We start from the raw sequence: 21,281 nt of genomic DNA on the forward strand, positions 1-21,281 counted from the left end.
TCCTTTAGGTAGCACGTTGGGACTTGCTGCCTGGCTCTGCAGAGACAGAGATGCTGTACCAGCCCATAGCCTACAGTAAATAATTTGCGCTGTACTTACGGCTGCCTGATGCTGATTTAATGGCACGCGTCAAATATGTAATACCTTACAGGAACACTAACCAATAACGAACTGGTATCCTCCTTTCACTAAGTGGACGGTCACTCTTTTTAAGAAGGTCTCCTTTGTAAACATGTGAAGTCACAAGCTTCTGTCTCAGCCTGGCTGATCAGATCCTGGCACCATATGGCAGACCTGATTTTGGAAACTTAATTTCAGCTCGGCAGAAGGTGAGGCCACTGCAAAAGGGGGCTCAGTCACACGAGGTGACAAATGTCTGTCAGAGGCCATGGGGAAGTTGAAGGGACTGAGCATCTCTTAGGCCCCAAATGCAAAGCATCAGACATGTCCAGCTAGACAGGAGAAGAGATTAAGAGCTTAGCTGTACTAAGTAGTGCCTGGTGTTTCCTTTCAATTTAGGACACTACCAGCTGCTCCATCATGCTCTTGTACACATTAAATTGAAAGACGGAAGTAGGGCTGGGAAGCCCATGGTGACCATACATATCTAGTGGTTGCAAACCACAGCCCAATGCCTGCCACCACCCATCTGTGGCATTTTATAGGCCTCCAACCTTCATCTCTTTTGAATAAAGATTAGAGCCATGTTGCAGGTACGCAGAGAGAATGGAGTTAACAGGACAATATGACAATTCGGAATAACAAAGTTGTAAAATTACCTTGGTCCATGGTCACATGCCAGCCCTTATCAGTGGCCTGTTTCTTGGCCAGGTAAGAACTCCCTTGAGATATCCCAGACAACGACTGTGAATGAAATCTGACACACACAGTCCTGAAAGGGAAACCGGATCTAACGCTCAAACACCTGGTCAATCCTGCGTGTGTGAGCCAGGCAATTGTCTCCCTCCGAAATGGAGCTTCTTTATGTTACAGGTAACACTGAGAATAAGAAACTGAAAGCATGTACTTATTATTAATGCTCAGAGCGGTGGGAGGTAGTGGTAGCAGTGTGGATTTTCCTGCTCTTTATTTGGTTGGCCCGGCAGAAGCAGAAGAATCCATGTCCTTTTTGCTGAGGATCAGCTGTGTTCTCTGCACAATGCCCTGGTGTTTGGGTTGTAAACACTGCAGAAGAGGATCTCCATCCCGCACAAAGTTTCAAATAATGAATTAAAAAGATGGGGATATGTGTCACATTTTGAAAAGCAAAGCAAACCCTGGGTCTGGTGTTCCACCTACTTGTTCTGTGCAGTTACAGCTTATACCACATTAGGGGCATGTTGCCATATGCGAGTGACTGACAGAAAGTGCTCTCCACTAAACGAAAGGTCAGAGATAGTAATATGTATTAGGGCATATGGAAAAATTGGAGAAATGATGACAGTATTTAATCTAGCATTTTTGAATGTCAGTGTTCTGAAATGTTCAAATGTCAACATGGGAAAATATTTGCAATATCTTTTGAAAAAGGCAGGAGTGTTGCAATAGTTGTGGCTATTTTTATTTTTACTAATCAAACTGCTTCAATACATGACAGATTCTGACAGCAGTTGGTTGCTGTGATTTTTACCCTTGCCAGTTAAAAATAATAGTGAATAAAATTTGAGACTAAAGCATAAGTATTTTTTTCTTAGTCTTTAATATTAATGTAATCTGGATTACTGCTTTACAACATTTATTTTACTAATCAGTAGTGCTTCTGCTAATCTCTTGGCACCTTTCTTTGTTTTTTCATACATATCTCCCAATATTTGCTTTACCCTTTTCTTTTCATTCTTTAGAAATGTGACTTCATTTAGTACTGATGAGTTCTCTGATATCTCTTATTTCTCAGTGCATTCACTTGATTGGCTTAAGCTTCTAATAAAGCCTTATCTTTTAAAAAAGTAAAAATAACCTGACTTCTTTTAACTGAGATGCTTTCTTATGTCTATATTTTCACCTTTGACAAGCACTATCTTATTCCATTTATGGCTATGTTGCAATAATAATTGGTTTTCTATTCTACTTTTGATGTATATCTTGGCTATCTTTGCCATTTCCACTGACTTGTACGCCTCTCTTGCATGAAATATTAGCTAGTGGTGTCCATTTGCCTCTCCCCACCTTATCTATCATCCCTCATTTGTTAGTGAGACCGTTGCAGGCCCGGATCAGCCTGCAGCGTGCACCGCCAGGTGTTGGATTTCCATACTTGCACCTTGAACGTGCAGCGTTAGGGCGCAGGAGCTGCATCCCCTGGCTCCACGTCCCAGAGTCCCTGCAGCGAGGGATCCCAAGCACCATCCCGTGGCGGGGGGGTCTCTCACAGACTAACGGTGGGTTTTGTTCTTCCCTCCCCAGGGGACACAACGGGGTCCGATCCTGCATCAGCGCTCTGCGCTCCGACGTGAGTGGGCTCCTGGGGGAGGGGATCTGTCCTGCCCCTGCCTTGGTGCTGGCTTGCCACCCCCCGCGCCCCTCGGACGAGCCCCAGCCCCCTTCCCTCCACCCCTGTGCTCGCCCCCCCCTTCCCTCTGCCCCTGCTTCCCAGAGGGCCTGATGTTGGCTTGACCCCAGTCGAGGACATGGAAACAATTAGCTCAAGTGGATCCGCCTGGCCTGGCAGGAGCCTGGGGCCCAGCCGAGCCCGACAAAAGCCTCTTCCCAAACTCCTGGTTTTTGGAACAGGGCCTGAAACCACCCCAGGGGAAGGTGGGGAGGCCCGTTTCCCTCACTATCACCCAGGCCATCGCCCCCATGCAGCACTGTCCCTCGTCCCCTTGAGCTACTCAGAGCCAGGGGGTGACGCGAGGGCAGCAGTGCTCGGGGGCAGGAGGCGCTTGCCCTAAGCTGGGGTCATCCGGGTGCCCTGCCACTCGCCCCATCGAGGCCTCGTGACAGCCGCGGCACGGAGGCTGGCAGCGCCGCTGACCCCGCAGCGCCGGGCAGCCGCCACCTCCTGCGCCGCCTCCTGCTGCGGAGGGACAGGAGAGCGGCAGGGGGATGCGTCAATGCTGCCCCTTTGTGCGCAGCTCCGAGAGCCTTCATAAAAACCGCAGACCCTGGCGAGGGGGTACACAACTCCGAAATTCAGGGTCTTTAGGCACCGCAAGAGCCGCTCCACGCCCGCTAGGGGCCGCTCACACGCAGCCCTCAGCGTCCTCCGCTCAGACCTAGGGGCGCGCCCAGGCTGCCCTCAGCAAAGATGGCAGCTGCTTCGTCCCCTCCCTGTCTTGCTTTGAAAAAGATGGCGGCCCTCGACAGCGCTGCTGCTTCCCTCACTCAAGATGGCGCCCGACCTTTTTTTTTCCTCCGCTTTGCCCAGCTGGCAATTGCCACGGTCCTCCGCCCCACTCTGCCCTCAGCCAACATGGCGGCTGCCAGCGCGACCTCGGCCGGTACCCGTAGTAAAGATGGCGGCGCCCCCTCAACTTCCATTGTGCCCGCGCCGTGCGCTCCGCCGCGGTAGCTTCAGCGGCTTCATCTCCGTCGACGTAAAGATGGCGGAAGCGGTTGCGGCCGTTTGAATTCCAACGGAGCCGCCAAAGCCGCGCACAAAAGAGCCGCGGCCCCCGGCGGTGGCTGTTCGCGGGGCTCGCGGCGCTGCCATGGACTCGCCGCCGGGGGAGGACCTCACGCTGCCCGTGGCGCTGGAGGGCAGGTAGGCGGGCAGGGTCCGCGAGCGCGGCGGGGGTGGCGGCTGGGGGCCGGGGGGTCGTCGCGGGCGCTGAGGTGAGGTGAGGCGAGGCGAGGCGCGGCGCCAGGCCCGCCGCTCCCCTCCGCGGGTGCGGGCCGAGCCGACGGGGATGGCGGCTGCTCTCCTCAGCCTCCCTCTCCTCAGCGATGTCTCCCCTTCCCCAGCGTCAGCATTTCCCAGCTGCCAGACGTCTCCCGAGGTGACCCCCAGCCTGGCCCGGCCGGCAGCGGAGGTAAGGCCGGAGAGCAAGCGCCTTGGCGCGGGGCCCCACGCCGAGGTAGGGGGCGGCGAGGCGCGGGCACGGGGGGCCGCGGGCCGTCAGGCTCTGTGGGCGCGGAGAGCTTGGCCAGAAACTTCATTGTAGCGCAGCCGGGCTCGTTGTGGCGCCGTCGAAGCCCAGTGAAAGGCTCCTTCCGTGTTTCTAGAAAAAATTCCCTCCCGCAACTTGCCTTTTCTGAGTTGCTCGTTGTTTCGTGAAACGCCAAATGTTGCAGCCGTGGTCTTGGGCGTGAAAAGCTCTGCAGGCAAAAAGAGTCAAATGCACTGTCCCATCTGGGAAAAATGTTATGGGTTAACAAAACATTACTGCTCTGAACAGGAGGTTCAGATCTGTAATTGTTCTAAGAAATCTTGCTTAAAAAAAGGTAGAAAGTATCTTTTAAGTGAGGCAGCTTTCTGTAAGTTGTGTCTTCTTAAGACTATAAAACGCCAGCAGCTGCTGCAATTGCTATTGTACAGTGTGTTGTCTGCGGTCATTAAGTTTGTGAATCTTGTAAGATGATCAGCAGTTTTGTGGATTATGTGCTACAATACTCAAAATATCCAGTAAGGCAATATTGTTTTTTCATATAGTGCCTAATCCTAGGGAAATTGCATGCCATGTATCATTAGGCTTTCCAGTTTCAATTCAGTTATAAGGAGTTGCTCCCTTTCTATCTAAGTGGCTAAGCTAGTACCCATTACCCTAACTTTTTGCTTATTCTTTCAATAAGAAGCCTTCCTGTCTAATTTACTGATCCCTGTTAAATGGGGACTGTAATTCAGTTTGTTTTTCTATATGATGACCATATAATTATGCTCCTCTTCAGGTTTGGAAGAAAATAACTTGGAGCAGTTATTTTAAAGTAAAATGGTTGAATGGTATTATTCTGAAAGCTACTATTAGTCTGGCTAACTGCACTGTGTTCTGTTATGTACATTTCTGAGGGGTATGTCTTTGATTTCTTTTTATTTATGCATTTATCTAGCAAATAACTCTGCAGACTTCATTGTCTAGAAGAAGTAGGTAGTACAAACTAGGGGGCCATTTGGATATGCTTCCCAGGAAGACCCACTTGTTCATGAAAGCAAGCAAATAAAAGAAACATACCAAGGCCGCAACATAGCGTGACTATATTCTGCTTGTGCTCAAGGAATGCTGTCTTGTGAGACTGATTGGAGCTTCAAGATTTAAAAACCACCTGATGGCATTCTTTGGCATATTTTAAAGACTGATTTACATTATCGCGTAACAATTTAGAAAGTACTTTAAAGGAAATATTTTCTTTAGAATGAGGGTCAGTCTGAGACCTCACCTTCTTTATATTTTGAGATGTGAATACAACGTGTTTATGCAATCTTGTTATTCTAAGTTGACTCTCACAGAAGCTTTGAATGGGAATAGTTATGTACTCCTATTAAATGTAGCTGTTACAGAACAGGTGCGTAAACAGAAGAAATTTTTAGTACATATATATTCAGAAGGGATTACATTTCATGAATATAGATACTGGTAACTTCTTCTGTCCATGGTTTCCCTGAGTCTAAGGTGGAGGCCTGTCCTGTGGCCACTAAGATACAGAGTGGTTTGAACTGCTTTCAAATAGTTTATTGAGACTTCATTCTAAAATGAGAGTCCCTTGGAGTTGCTCTGATGACTTGTCTCTAAAAACTGAACCTTGTATGGCTTAATTTCAGTGTATCCCTTGGTTTAAAAGGATGATGTTGAGATTTGAGAGTTTATTTGATAGCCAAGTTATTGTGATTACAGAGAAATCTAGACACTATGTAGTACCACTAACACACAAAGTAAACAAGGGGCAAAAAATGCCTGCCTGCCTTCCCAAAAGGTGTTGTATTTTTGTGTTTAGATTAAAGTAAGCCTTTGCTGCTTCCAAACTGAAGCCTAGCTTAGATTCCTCTGTCTGAATTCATTCTGTCTTCTCAAATGCCTAGTGTTACCAGATGTGGCAGAAGATACAGTCTCACCAACCAGAGCTCGGACCATGAAGGACTATGAAAATGTGAGTAGACTTCTAACATAAGATTCCATGATAGAATCATGGTGATGGTATGTCTAGTGTGCTGACTGAAGTGCTGACTTTCTGGGTCAGGTTCTTAGTTGTTTCAATAAGTATAGATCTGTTGAAGGTGTGATCAGCTAGCCACCTGTGTTTGAATCTCCTTTTTTCAAGTATTGCTTCCAAAAATGGAGACAAGTTTTTGTTGTTGAGACTAAACTGCTGCTCTTAAGCTGTGGAATGGAAATCGACACCCTCTATGCAAAACTGCATGTAACCACTAGAAAAACAAGAATTTGATTTGCAAGTCTGCAATTGATTCCTTTTATTTTAAGGAAATATCAAGATTATCTTCATTTAGGCTAGTGGAGGATTTGCCTTTTTAATTAATTGACTGCTCTATAATTCCTTTTATATCTGTTATTGTTTTGTATTTGTTCACAAGTGTTTGGAATGCTTTTGTTATAAAGGTCTAGTATCTTATTCATTATAACACAGTTCTGTAGATAAGATTAGGTTTGGAGCATACTAGAATATAGACAAAAACATTAGACATTTCTTAAATACCAGCTGTACTGGTTATTTCAATTGAATGAACTATTTAAGTAATAAACCAATTGTTTCTTACTGCTGAATAATGATTTGTTTGGGTTATGGCTGTGTTACAGAACAAATAGTCTGTAAAGAGTTTTAAATTGTTTAAATCAAATCCTATTGTTTGCTTTCTCCTCTAAAGTTTCCTCAGTTGAAAATCTCTTGGAGAAGGCTTCTTTACTTTAGGTAGTGGCTGTGGCTTGCTATCTGTTTAGGATATATTCAAGTGTCTGCAGGTTTTACTGTGGTTCTATAGCTGCTGTTAAATTTTGCAGGGTTATGTATGAAATAACATTCCATTCTAAATTTTTTTTCTTCCAGTTTCTTGTAGCCTTCTTATATCCCTCTGAGGAGAAAGTTATGTTCTTCATTTAGAATTTAAAGCTTGTTTTGGAAAGCTTTGGTGAAGGATGTTTTTGCGGACGCTACCTATTTCACTTTCTCTTTTGTCTTCGTGTATTGGATGGGGGTAAAATGACATGCCTTGGTATTATTATGTGCCTGAGATCTTGACTATGACATGTGCCAAAGACCTCAGTGTAGAATATGCATTCTGCAAGTGGTTTAATATCTACAGTACCTATTTTCATAGGGAAAAAGCTGTAGAAGGGAGGAGAAAATCCATTGTGGTTCATTCTTTCTGATGAAGGAGTTTGTTTTCCTTTTGGAATAAGCATAAGATTTTATGCCTTGTCTTTGACCTCTGGTCTAGAGGCTATACTGTTGAGGTATGCTGGAGATGAGTGCTAGTCAGCCTGGGCCTCTGTACTGACTTAGAGAAGAAGGAGGTCCCCCCACAGACCTCTGTTTTTTTCTGGTATGTGCAAACTCCTTCTTGCATCAAAGCTGTAGCATTTCTCATGGGCTTCTATAACTCTTCTGAGTCTTTAAGATTCAGTTTGCTGGTAGCTGGAAGGCTAAACCTGGGAAAGGGAGCATTCAGTAGTAGCTCTTTTGGATTCACATAGTAAAGCTGTTCTTATCCTATGTTAAAACAGTCTGAATAGTGCTTTAGAAGAAGGTAAAGGTTGTAGGTAATTCCTGCTTGGAGATGGCATGTTCTATACTACTGCATGAGTTTGCTGTTCTTTGTGGCTGTTATATATATGGGACATAAGAAGGAAATAATAACAAGAGTGGGCTCCTCACCTTGCAGCTCAGAAGAGTGTGATGTAATGACCCTTGAATGATATAGTGGGTAGATCCATGTAAAAAAAAGTTCCTTTTATGTTTTTATGGTGAACTTGCTGAGCTAGATAATATTAGAAGTGTAGATTTTATTATTTTTCCTGTTGCCAGAAAGCAGGATGCATTATAAATACCATGTGCAGTTAGAAATGTGATTACACGAGCAAAATGAAAGACATCTGTAACTGAGGACTTTGTCATGGTTTCTTAGATGCTTTTGAACAAAAGGACAAATGGTATCCAGTCGGGGAACCTAAGTGATACTTGTGGGTTTTCTTTTTTTCTTGTCTCCCCAAACCCACTTAATTACAGTTTTGCAATCTTTTAAAATGGCCTCTGCTGGCAAGCAAAAACTGTGTTGTACTGTGAAACCACAGCCTCTGCTGACAGATGCCATTTTGCATAAAAGTGACTATGCAGACATGGAAAGGAACTAAATTGATCTAGACAAGTGGTATTTGCTACCATGCAGTGGTGTGGAATTTTCTGTGTGGAGAGTACTTGCATTGTTCTGGTTTTTAAGAGGTCTCTGCTGTTTCTCTTCAATATTTTCTTCCCCCCTGTTTTTTAATACAGAAACCAAAATGTGAAAAGGAGTTAAGACTGAGCTTTTAAATGCAGAAGTCAAGAGGATTGTCATTAAAATTTTTCTGCAGTGTTAACTTGTTCCCTTTTTACACATTGTCTTTTATTAAGCTATAACTTTAAACTGTAGTCTGCCTGAATTAACTTTGCTCTGAGACACCGAATGTCGGAGAATACATTTGTTTCACTTCTTGGTTTAGCAGTATGTTTTGTTTGCGCTTTGAAAATAGTACCCTTAAGCTCTCTGGTTTAATTCTATTGCCACTGAAATATGTGGAAATAGAATTAAGGTAATGATGTGTTGTTATGAGACTGTTTTTCCTTTTAACTGAGAAACATATTCAAGGTGTGAAGACTGACTAGAAGTTCAGCTCGTATGACTTTGGAGTATGATTTGAAATGATCGTTGCCAGCTTAAAAGATAAGCTCTGTGGCCTGTTCTCACTAGTTGAGCGTAGTCGTGCTGAACTCAGCAGGACACAGCAGAATAAGATGTACAGGATCTAGCCCTTGGGGGTTCAATGTTGCGACCTTATCTCATTAAGAAAACTTTAATTCTTAGACTTATTCCAAATAAGGATTTGGGTTTTGAGCAACATCCTGCACTGTGCTCTGACTTGTATCAGAGTTGCATTAACTTAATGCTTGCATCCATTTGAATATTCTGCACAAGCTGTTCCAGTTTAACTAAGCTAGTGTGATACTGTGTTTTAAGCAGTTACAACTTGGACAGATCAAGTTTATATCCACTAATCTTTGATCATCCAATTGGAATTGTAGGGAAATAATGATAAAATAATGGATTAAATATATGCATTGCTACTGCTTCGAAAGACAGGCTGTGTCAAGATGTGAGAATAGGCCACAAGCTTGTGTGTACCTGAAAATATGCAGGTCTTAGGTTGATCTTTACTTGTGTGAATAATGATGAGACTGCTTGCTGAGCAAAGCTTGTTTAAACTGAGGAATCGCCTGCAGATGTGGGTTCTGAGTGCAGTTACAGAAAATAGTTTTCTGTGGTTTTCCCATGCCGAGTACTTTAAAATTTGTATTGCTAATAACTTTTGCAAGTGGTGCCATGCTGCTGTTCTGGAAAAGCTACATAAATATTTTATTAGTAGCTCTCTAACATATTAGATTTCCTTTTGCTGAAGGCGTCTGGCAGGGGACACTAGTTTTATTTGAATGAATGTTTTACACTTAGTCTCTTAAAAATTTTAGAAGGAAATTCTTTAATGAAATCATCAACTACGTTGCTGCTTCTACTTGGAAGGTTAAAAATCATATGTCTTGAAGGACAGATGTACAAGAAGCAATTTTTTTCCAGAGAATTGCACTATAAAATGTGGGATGGAGCAAAGGTTTTATTGGTGCTGAATTGGGTTCACATGCCTTACAGGCTGCCTTTTTCTGCCATGAATAATGCTACTGTCCAAAGCTTTGCCAAGAAAATGTTTGTTTCAAGGTATCTTCTTGTATTTTGTTCAAGTTGTATCTTTTAGAAGAAATAACTACTCTAGTATTGCAAACCAAGAGGTATAAAGTCTTGGATTCTTTGTGTCAAGTCAGATACCCTTAGTACTTAGAGAAGGAATATACTAAAGAGCATTGTCCATGCAAGAGCATGCTGACAAGCTATTACATATTTTTTAATATTATTGTAGTTGTTTGACTTAAGTGCTAGAGTCTCAGAGTTTGGCAGGCCTAAAAATAAACGTAATTAACCACACAATTAACATGTGCACACACTTAAATATAATTATATGCATATAATATATATTTAAAAGCATGTATGTGTATATATCTTATATAAATAAGGTGTGTGTGTGTGTCTATATCTTTTTAAAGAATATATTCAGGATGGTTAGGCTAGAATGTGATTTCTACTTCAAGAGAAGAATGGAGATGGAAAAACTGTGTTATGTCTGGGGTGCTAGAGGAAAAGTAAGTTCTGGGATGTGTACTGACATTGGAGCAGATGATATAAACCTGTTCAAGGGCTTAGTGTCCCCCAGGGAAATGTAAATATTCTGTCTTGAAGGGAAGAATGCTCCTTTTTGGCCTGAGTGTCGTAGGCTGTTATTATTAAGAGCTTCACAATTGGGATTTTTTTTTAGAGTCCAATGGCTGGTTGAATTCTAATCTTTGTGTTTGTCTTGCACTGTGAAGACCAAAAACAAATATGGCAGCAGTTTTCAGTGGTTATTCTACTTGGCTTGAAAAACAAGATGTAGTTTGCTTTTTTTCCTCTTTTTTTTTTCTTATTTTACAGCAAATCACTGATCTGAAAAAAGAGAACTTCAACCTGAAACTTCGTATATATTTTTTGGAGGAGCGAATGCAGCAGAAGTTTGATGGCCCCACTGAAGAAATCTACAAAATCGTATGCATTTAGAATAATATAATAGAAGGCTTTTTTAAGCATTTGTTCTATGTGAAAGTTACCTGTTTTACTCAACTTTTATTGGAGTATTTTTGGCATTGGAAATTTTAGTATAATTTTATTTTATTCCAACCTAATCCTTCTCAGTAATAAGGGAATTAAAATAATCTGTATGACACGTGGAAAGATCAGGTTAGAGTTCTCAGTAAAAATGCCGTGTTAGTGTCCATAGCTGTGGGACAGGTTAAGAGATGTTACGTTTCAAGTACGTGGTTATGAATCTTTTGAGCTGTGCTACTGAAATCATATATGAAATGGGGAGTAGAAGAAGCAGCATGTTCCCTTCTGAGTTGAGTACGTAGTGATTCTGCTTGCTGTTATTGGGGAGCTTGGTTTACTCCTCTATTCTTTCATGGGTTTATCAGATGTCATTAAAGCTACTTGGAGGTTGCGTGGTTAGCTGCTTGACCTCTGACTGTTCACTGAGGGGGTCCACTTCATTCTAGCTGTTCTTGAAAGGTGTTTCACCACTTTTATGGCTGCCTGTTGATTAAAGTAGTAGATCTTCCAGTCCCTGTGGAGCTGGCATTGTTTTGATTGCATATAGATAAAGCTGTATTAGGGTTGAGTCTAGCTGCCAGTTTTATTGTTCTGAATTGAAAGAATGCAGGTTCCTACAGGATTTGGGAAGTTGTTATTTTTTTTTTTTTATGTCAGGTTGTAGAACCAACTGGTGTTTTTTAAGTTGGAAGAAAGATTTGAGTCTGGTGTCCTTGTTATTTCAGGTTTATAGGTGGTGAGAAGCATTTCTTAGGCCTTTTGGTGGCCTCTGCATCCTATAAGGGAAAAGAAGTCCCTTACTAATCCAGCAGTATGTTATATTAGTAACAGATGCTGCACATGTCTCTCTTCAGTTTCCCATATTAGGATGAAAACTTAACTCTCTTGATGATTGCCACAGTAGTTAAGTATATAGATCGATGCTCAGTTAGGTCATGGTTTCAACTAAATATTGCTAGTTGGTCTTCTGTCTTGGTCCTCCATGCTGGTGTCTTCTAATTTCTAATATACTGAAAAGTTGTCTGTCAACTTGTGGACCAGGTACTACTTTGTACAATGTGTGCCAAAGTTATGAGTAGTCTTCCCAGGCTATGACAAAACCAGTTTAAAACTTAATAACCTTGGTAACTGGTTTTTGATAGTCAAGTTTAAAAAAAGAAAGAAAAACAAATCCTGTAGCTCAAAGAAAAAATCAAGCACACAAGCTCTAGAAACTCCAAATCGTTTCGTACTGCTTCCCACTATAACTAAGTGTGTGTGTGTGTTTGGGGATTTCTATTGCTTGAATACAACAGTCCTAAAAGCTCTTTGAGATTCTCGAAAGTTTTGAACCTTCCAAGATATTTCCTTTAAAAACTAAAAATCACTTTAACCCTTCCTTCCTGCACCCTGCTGTGCTCCCCCCCAAAGACCCACCCTTTTAATTTGGTTGTCCAAGCAAAAGGTAACCTATATACTGCAGTAACTTTTGAGTATGGTGACTTCTGAATTGTCTTCAGGCAATTTCATTTTTGTATTTTAGAATATTGAGCTGAAAGTTGAGATAGAAAGTCTGAAGCGTGACCTGCAGGAGAGAGAGAAACTACTCATCAAAGCATCGTAAGTACCAGTATATTTCTAAGTGTCAGTTATTGCAGTCTCTTACTTGAGACTTCCAAGATCTTTCTTCTAAATGAGTTTTTTTTTCCTGGTGCTTTAAGACTGTGAGGGTCCCAAAGTAATATTTTAGAGGATTTTATCTAAAGTTGCTTCATTCAGTTGGCGTTTAGTCTCAATACACAGTGATGTTATGTAGTTACATCAGCCAGTGTGACTTTGATATGATATCCTTCATTACATGGTATTTTTCAGGTAAATCAATGTGGCTGTCTAGTTGGGAATGGGTTAACATTCCTGTTCTTGTAGAAGTTAAGCTAAGATCTCAATTGTCTCAACAGATGGACTTTTTTACTGAATTGGAAAGATGGGACACAAAACCCTGTTAACAATAGGGGCTGTAAGAGTAGTTCAGAACTAATCTAGAATGAATCGCATAAGTGCATTCATTTTTATATAATACTAGGAACACAGTTAAAAACCCTGTTTTTCCTGTGAGAGCCTTTTTTTTCTAAACTGGTGTTACTTATTTAAAAATTGTGTAGTGCTGCATTGTCTTATGGTATGAGCAAGATGGAATATGGTCTGTGGAGGGCCTGCATGCCTGTGGGGCTGACAATTGTCCATTAATCTGTTTCCTCATAGATGTCTGCTTCAAAACGAGTCTAAGCTGGCAATGACTGATAGCCACTGACTGCTGCATGGGTCTCTGTTTCGATGGATTTTTCTTTGTGTGACCTACCTCACAAGGCACTGAGTTGTTACTAATTAGTCTTTTTCTCAGTAGTCTAGAGAAGTGTAGTTTCAAGTGGATCCTGAGGACCAAATTAACTTTTGTTTGGTCTCTCCAGGTAGCTGTCAGTGTATTGACAGGCTTTGTAGGGAACCTTCCACTGCTGAAAGTTCATAATACGAAGCAAAATTAAGGGGGAGATTACAAACAACTCTTTGCTTTGTAAGGAAATACTCTTTCTTAAAGGAATTAACAGTTACTGAACATGCAGTTGGAGAGGTCTCAGGAGCTTCATATCTTCTGTTTATTTCAGTGCTGCTGTCTGGAGAAAATACAACTTTACCAAAGGCTTGATACTGTATTTCAAAGCTTTAAAAATATGAAGGAAATACTGCAATTACTTCTTTTTCATTACATGTAAAAGGTGCTTGCTTATCCACTGCGACAAGGCTTGTGTGTGGAACTCTCATCGCTTTATATCAAGCGGAGGCTATACTCCAACAATTGCTATATAACCTGTAGATGTTTGTATTTAATCCTATAGTGACATGCGAGTACAGATAAAGCGGAAGCCATTTGCTTGTGTGTAATCTATCAGACTTTCACACTTCAAATGTTTCCTGCTCTGATATGTAAAGTGCTTTTTGGGTGAGCATAAAAAATGTTTCATCATTACCTTTTCTCCAGAGTGGGAACATATAAGAATGAACAGTAGTATTTTTCTGGTAGACATTTTTGTTTAAATGCTGGATTTCTACCTATATTATGGTCTTTCAGTAAGGCAGTTGAAAGTCTGGCCCAGGGCGGTGATGCTGAAATACAGCGTGTGAAAGAAGAGGCACAAAAGAAGGTACAAGAAGTGGAAGAAGTCCTGACTAGCAGAATAAACCTTCTGGAAGAGGCAAGTGTCTAAAACTGAAAGAGAAATTAGAAAGCATTATTTTTTGTATTGTGGCTGAGATTTGATACCATGATCTGCCTATAAGTTATTCCAGAGTTGTTTCAGCTTTCCTGGAAAAATAGTCAGTACAAAAAAAAAAAAATACATTGAAAGGGAAAATGTTAATTGCTCTAGAAATCTCGAATATGAGAGGATAGCTGGTCTTCAGCAAATTTGTACATTTTTGGTGTCTAGGTACGTGCAGCACAATTCTTTGATTCCTGAATTTTGATCAGGAGGCTATATTTCTAGAACTATAATACCTTCTATTGAGCGGGAGAGGGGCTTGATTCTGAACGTTTCCGCTGATAGTCTCAGCTTCCAAAGTAGCTGAAACCACTCTGTAAGAACTCCTGCCACTTCCTATCTTTCATAGGGGACCTCAGTATCCCAGTATAAATCTGAGATTCTGTGGCTTATGCTCATGGGCTTACTATAGGCCTGTTTCGGAGGATATTTTTTAACAATGTTTTCTTGAATTCCTTGTCTGTGGCTTAGATAGTTCTCATTTGGTTGTGGAAAGACACAATGAGGAAAAGTCTTTTCTCCATATGAATAATGTGCTTCCTCAGAAGCAAGAAGTCCAGTTTCATTTAGAGAACAAGTTTGCTATTGAACGGCCTGTGCTGGAAATACTCGTTCTGGAAATATATAAGCTAATGATTATTTTGTGTCATTGACTGTGTACATTTATCTGTAAGTAAGGGACTTAACTGTGTTTGTGGAAGAAGAGAAATAGTGCAAGGAGGTATGTTCCAATATTTGCTTTCCCACCTCTAAAGAATGAATTCATCATGGAAGATGATGGTACAAATCTCATGATGCTATTTTGTCAGGATGATTTAGTGGTATTCCTAAAGCAGTGAGCCCTCAGAGAGAGAGGGGGCAAAATCTCCATGAGCTTTTCTTCAGTTGGATAGGATTAGGATTTCTCAAGCATTCCCTGTGCTATTGGGTAGGCACAGAAGATCCTGAACTGCTTACTTGGATACCAAAACAGTGAGTTGGACTGGTGTTTCCCAGATCTGACTGGTAGAAGGGAAAATAATCTAATCTCAGGGTGGTATTGGTATTCTCTGTTTCCTGAAGATAATGTTGGCCTCAAGTGAATTTTCTTGTAAATGTAAACACTGCAAAGTAGTATTAGTTGCTTGTTTACATAGAGCCATATAAATATACAGATCCAGGGAACATAAAGATTACTTTTCTTTAGGAGCTTTTCATTCAAAGATAAATGCAGACAGAACAGCCCTTTAGGAGAGGGAGGGAGTGGTGAAATTTAGTAATAAAGGACTTTTTATCTCCCGCTGCCCCACTGAGATTTTTAAGATAGACTTGAAGGAGAGAGGGAGTTACCTGTTAGGCTAAAAGGAGGCTTTTAGGTCATAGAAGGCAAAATTCACTGAGCACAGCAAGGAAGCTTACAATATGAAAATGAAGGTCTGAAATTTTATGTAGTGTATGAGGCTTTTGGTGTTCCCTGTCTCCATGATTGAGGTCCCTTGAAGAGCTTGACCAGAATATCTGGGTGTTACCTCTGTTTCCATTGCTGTTCAGGAGGGAACGGTGGGATAGAGCCAGACACAGAGTTCAGAAGCATTTGCAAAGGGCTTGAAATACTTAAAGTTGCTAAATTAAACATACCAACCTATGTTTGGTAGAGGATTTCAATATGTGAAAAATTTTGTGACCTCTTTATTCTTATAAGCATTAGGATTATCTGTTTTGATTACAGAATCTTAAAGCTGCCCAAGAGGAGGTGGAAAAAGCCGTTGCAGTGACAACAAAGGAGCAAGTTCTGAGAATGGCGGCTGAGCAGAAACTTGCTTCGCTTACAAATACACATCCAAAGGATCTAGATGTGATTATGGGAGCTGAGAAGGACAGGTCAGAACTCTTGCTGGTGATGGTTTTTAACCAGTGGAAATTGTTTACTGTTTAAAAAAATTCTCAGAGTCAATGTTAATACTGGTTTTAAGGGTTTGATCCTATCCTCAGATACATGAGTGAATATTACTGGGTATCTGATCCAATCAACTGTTAAATAAACACAGCAATCAGCTTACAAGCTGTGTGTTAGCAGAATCATCTTTCATTGTGGTCTGAAAGCATGAAAGAATCTGTATGCACGTGACATGAGCATGTGCTGCTTTAAAACATATTTGTAGCTTCACTGACTTTTCTTCTAGCTGCTTTTTGAGCCATTGCTGAGTAGAAATTACAACTCTTACATTAGTTTTCATTTAATACTTTCATAGTGTTCACATACTATTCAGTTCCAGTGATGCATCTGTTGATAAATCTAAATGGGAAGAGAAAGAGAACGTGCAGTAGTTCAGGCTTCGTGGTTTTGATTGCCCTTTACAAAACACTGACTTTGCGTTGTTTGGCAGGTAGCTGAAAAGGGGCTTGAGTTGTTCAGTAATGTCAAGTGGGGGAAAATGCCCACAGTTAAACCTCAATTTCAGAGGGTTGACTCTTAGATATTTAGGGTAAAATGCATGTCTGGTTAGCAATCCAGTAAAGCTTAGTTATTTCAGGGGTGTTAGCCTAGAAGAGAGATGAAAAGATGCAATTAAGATTGTTATGATTCCTTAAACTTTGGGGTATTCTTTCCTGTTGTTGCGTGAATCCTACAGTTATGCAGTGTATGGTTAACTGCATAATTGGTCTATCCAGGTAAAAGAAAATTACATTGGTCTGAGGCTTTGATTTCATAGTTTTTATTTTGGGGTAGGACCAAAGATAAGTTTGCAGTGTTTTCCAGACAGTTTTTATAAAAGCATACAGATTGGTAATTGCAAATCTGAACTCCTCAGCAGCATAAAATTATGAAATTGTAACTAGTTTTGATACTGTACCTTAAGTGACACCATAGTAATTACAACCTCCTCCAAGGTCAGCTCCCTCCCTTCCACTTTACCTTTTCTATCTGTTAAACTCATGTACATGATGGCAGTTGCTCTCCTGATTGACTTGAGCTTGGGAGGAATGCATTATAAAACCTGTTCCTTTCGGAGGTACTTAAGTTCCAGCTCTGTAGTCTGTGTGAAAACAGTGCTTAAAGTGTGGAAAGAAATTGTTGGTACTGGATCACTAGAGTGAAGGCTGAGTCCAAGAACATCTCTTCTTTTTTTGGTGATCCTGTGTTGGCAGGACTTTTTGTAATTACATGCTGATAGGTCAATGTAAAGATTTTCAGGACTAGAAAACCAGAGTGCTAATGGAAGAAGAGAATACTTGACTCCTTGAAGTGAACAGAATATTAGTGCGCACTGAACACTTGAACTTGTTTGGGAATAGCACGTTTGGAATTTACATTGTCAATAAAGACACTTTCACCACCTAGGCTACAAAATACCAAGAGAATCACAGCTGGCATCTAATGCTAGAAAGTTTTCAAGTCCATTGGGTCTCTCAGGAAACTTGAGCATTGTGATTTGGGTGCCAAGATGAGTATGACCAAGCAATGACCAAGTTTCTTTGTGTGTGTGGTTTTATTTTGTATATGTGAGACACTGGAAGGCTACTTTAGCGTACAAATATAAGTGAAAGTAAGTACTTGAGGGACACTGATGGCACGTTAAGGATAGTGTTGCATGTGCTAGGAAGTGGAACATATTGATAACCGTCATTATTTTTAGTTATACTGTGCTTTCTGTAGTATGAAAAAAACCTTGAGTGTTTACTTTTGAAATGGTACTGGAGGAGAACAAAAATGAGCACCTTGCAGATAGCTCAACCTTATTTGTTGCTTGAAGTTATGGCACCTTTTTTCCTTTCTTTGGAGGGAGAAGGGGTTGTTGTTGAAAGTAATTCCCGAAATCAAACAAGTTTTGTCTGGAGTCTCTGCTTAGGAAAGTTGCCTGTAGGATTTATTGCAATGACTGGAGGGTAGTAATAGTGGTAGATGATGCAAGATTAATATTAAAAATCTTACAATTTTAGACTTATAGAGCAACTGAATCTGTCTTTGAAAAATAAAGAAGCTATAATTCAACACCTTGAAGAAGAAAAGTCTCAGAGTGGATCTTATGATGGGAACTTACCAGCAGAAAAAATCAGAGAACTTACCATTGCTTTGAGGCATGAAAAAGATAGTGAGATAGAGGTGAGATAACTGACTGAACAGTTATACATTATAAATTTCATGTGGCCTGGATTTTAAAGGTCTTGTGCACGACAGTATATAAGTGACTTAAGCCAATTTTTTAAATATCTTTCTTTATGGTTATCCTTTCTCCATTCCATTAATATGCATTGGTTATATTGTGGTTAGGCTGTTGATATTCATCCTTATTATCCATGCTTATCATTCTTTCATTGACAAGTCATGTTTTTCATTGACTTTACACCTCTTTTATTATAGATACTGTGCAGTTGTTCTAGTGATGTTTATGTAAAAAAATGCTAGATGTTAATAGAGCATTTAAAGATGACATAGCTTCTGTAGAAGAGAAGAATGTAATTTGAGAGTTTATTTTTAAAAAGTCTTCCCACTGTTATAGTCTGGAGAAAAGCTTTGGTAAGAGAAGCAGGCATAACAAATTCTCATGGAAAAGTCAAGGTATAACCTCTGTAGTCTACAGAAGGTGCTGTCTAAGAGTCAGCCTCTTATTTTAATTATTGTTTGCCCCCTTTAATGCTTAATGAGGTACCTTTGTGCTTAGAGTGAATTTACTTGGTGGTAACAACTGTTTGTGTGTGTATTTTTTCTTTTTTTTTCTTATAGGCAATCAGAATGGAGCTTAAAAATGAGCGAAATTCCTTTGAAAAAAAGATTCAGGTAAGTTCTGGTCTTGTTTTTGTTCCTCAACCACTTAGAGCATGTGTTGGGATCTCTTCTATTGTGCATTCATAGATACAGAGAGGCCTTGGCTCAAAAAGGAGCAGAGTCATCCTTCGGTAAATCCTTTGTTAGATGATGAGAAAGCTCATCTTATTTTGAAACAATTTGCACTGAAGTTGACAGGCATTGTTATCAAATATTTAAGCTGTATGGCTGATACTCATGGCCAGCCCATGAGATTAAGCTTCTTTTACTATATTCCAGGCACATCTTTAAGAAGATGATTCACATTTTGGGACTATATATTAGTAATTTGAGTAAAAAGATACAAGAACTCTGAGACAAAATGCTTATTAATGTGCAGTTACAGTATCTCTTAGTAGGAAGTTAATGCAACTTTCACGTAATCTAATTTAGTCTCTTCAAGAAGAGCTACGAGAGAGAGAAAATGAGCTTGCTGTTGAAAAGAAAAATGGCTTGAAAAGGGATAAAACCATTCAAGGGCTAACTGTTGCGTTAAAAGGAAAGGAAAAAGAGGTATGGTGACTATGAACTTGCTTTGCAGAACTATCGTGTGTGTGTGTTAGGGGCTGACTGATCCCACTGACTGTTAGGAGGCTTCTAATAGGTCCTGAATCACTGTTGTCATACAGCTGTAAGCAGATCTGTGGAAAACTGTCACATTTGTTATCTAGAGCTTTGAGTCTTGGACTGTGGGGGAAGAAAAAGATGCTGAACTGATACGTTCTCCCTTAAGAACTTGGAGAATGTCTTCGGTTGCACACTTTTTCATTGGCTCTGAACATCACTTAAAAGGTATGAGAAGTATTTCACGTCGTTGAGTAAGTGGAGCTGGCATATAAAGTAAGCTACAATAGGAGAGGTCAACTTCAAATTGAGATTTTGTGGAATAGTGGGAAATTCTTAGTCTATTGAGTGTTGTGTGATATGTGTAGGATTAACAGTTTCTTATACAAGACTTAGTATGATGTATCTAGTGTTTTTGTTCTTTAAAGTATGTTTTGTGGAGTTGGATAAAAGGATAATGAGACATGATAGCTATTACAAAATCATCATCCCTTGGAAATAACTCTTTCTACATAGGATTCATTTTACTTTATTTAAAGAATGAAGAACTTAGTTCTGAAATTGAGGATTTAAATGTTTCGTTGGCAAAGGCAAGAGAGGCAACTCACAAAGCACACATCCAAAAATTCAAGGTAAGAAATGAGCAATTAAATGTGGCTTTCTCCTTTCTCTCCCTCCCTTCTCCATAATTCCACACAGGAAGTATTGTTCTGTATCACTGAAAGTGAAGGAATGGAAATTATTTTAATATGTTGTTTAAAATAGCTAATTGTTCTTATGAAATGAGTTGCCTAGAACAATTCTGTTTAAATGATGGAGCATTAAAATGACAGATTTCTTATGTTTCTCAAATTTTTTTCTCCTGTAGCAACTGAGATTTAAGGGAGAAATGTATAAATGCAAATTAAGGAAAAAAATGTGACAAAGATACTGAAATAGTTGCTGAGTTGATATTGAGCTTACTTTGTTAGCCTGAGAACACTTTGGTTTCTCTTCTGTAAATGTGGTAACAGCACACACTCTTCTGTATTAGTGGAGTTGAATTGGATATATGAGACTTGTTTTGAATTTTTTTGTGTGTAATAAATGCGAAACATCTGTTTATAAAGTAGTGGAGCATTTGTAAAAATGTGATTTAGTAATGCTTTCATGTGTGCAGGGGAGAAAGGACTTTATGATAGTAATTTATGCATTCTAAAGGTCTTAATATGTAAGATGGGAGAAGATGAGAATTTGACTTTAAAACAGACCACATAATGGCTCTTCTAATGTTTGCAGACTTGTCTTGAACTCAGATCTAGTAAAAGTGGATTTTCAGCTTTAACTAAAATAACACTGATCAAATACACTGACTTTTCTGTTACGGTGTTTGTTCATTCACTTGGTCTCTTAGCTCAGCAGAAATGGAAGAGGCTAATATGCTTGCTTCCAAGGTACACTGGCCTAAAGCTTTGACTGCACTGTGTTTTGGATTTCAGAGTTTAATGAAATAGTAGTGTTCCATTCTTATAAATGGCAGTTGAAAAAATGGAGATGCCCTGTTTCACTTCACACCAAATTTTACTGTACTTTATTAAGAAAAGCGTACCCTATATCACACACGGGCCAAAATTACTTGAAAAAGAATCTCTTTGCAGCTTCATACCAAGGAAGTCCTGCTTATTGAAATATTACCCAATCATTATAACCCTTTCATTTTTATGCAAGTTCGATTATTTTGGAAAGTGCTATATTAAAGAGTCTGCAACTAATCCTTCCTATCCATAGAAACTGTATTGCATGTTGGATAACACAGCAAACATTTCTC

At 40.2% G+C, this 21,281-nt stretch overlaps 1 protein-coding gene across 2 annotated transcripts in view; it reads left to right on the plus strand.

Moving 5' to 3' along the window:
- Positions 1-3,560: 3,560 nt before the first annotated feature.
- Positions 3,561-21,281, plus strand: part of CDK5RAP2 (CDK5 regulatory subunit associated protein 2) — an 83,251-nt gene continuing 65,530 nt past the window's right edge. For both annotated transcript variants that reach the window (XM_067309300.1, XM_067309301.1), the window contains exons 1-11: positions 3,561-3,703; positions 3,904-3,971; positions 5,954-6,021; positions 10,658-10,768; positions 12,351-12,427; positions 13,935-14,058; positions 15,833-15,984; positions 18,046-18,208; positions 18,830-18,883; positions 19,304-19,423; positions 20,014-20,106. In XM_067309300.1, coding sequence (XP_067165401.1) covers positions 3,651-3,703; positions 3,904-3,971; positions 5,954-6,021; positions 10,658-10,768; positions 12,351-12,427; positions 13,935-14,058; positions 15,833-15,984; positions 18,046-18,208; positions 18,830-18,883; positions 19,304-19,423; positions 20,014-20,106 — 1,083 coding nt within the window. In that variant the 5' untranslated portion in view covers positions 3,561-3,650. The remainder of the gene's footprint in view (positions 3,704-3,903; positions 3,972-5,953; positions 6,022-10,657; positions 10,769-12,350; positions 12,428-13,934; positions 14,059-15,832; positions 15,985-18,045; positions 18,209-18,829; positions 18,884-19,303; positions 19,424-20,013; positions 20,107-21,281) is intronic.

The sequence above is a fragment of the Apteryx mantelli genome, chromosome 21, assembly GCF_036417845.1.
Source record: "Apteryx mantelli isolate bAptMan1 chromosome 21, bAptMan1.hap1, whole genome shotgun sequence".
In the NCBI taxonomy this organism is placed as follows: Eukaryota; Metazoa; Chordata; class Aves; order Apterygiformes; family Apterygidae; genus Apteryx; species Apteryx mantelli.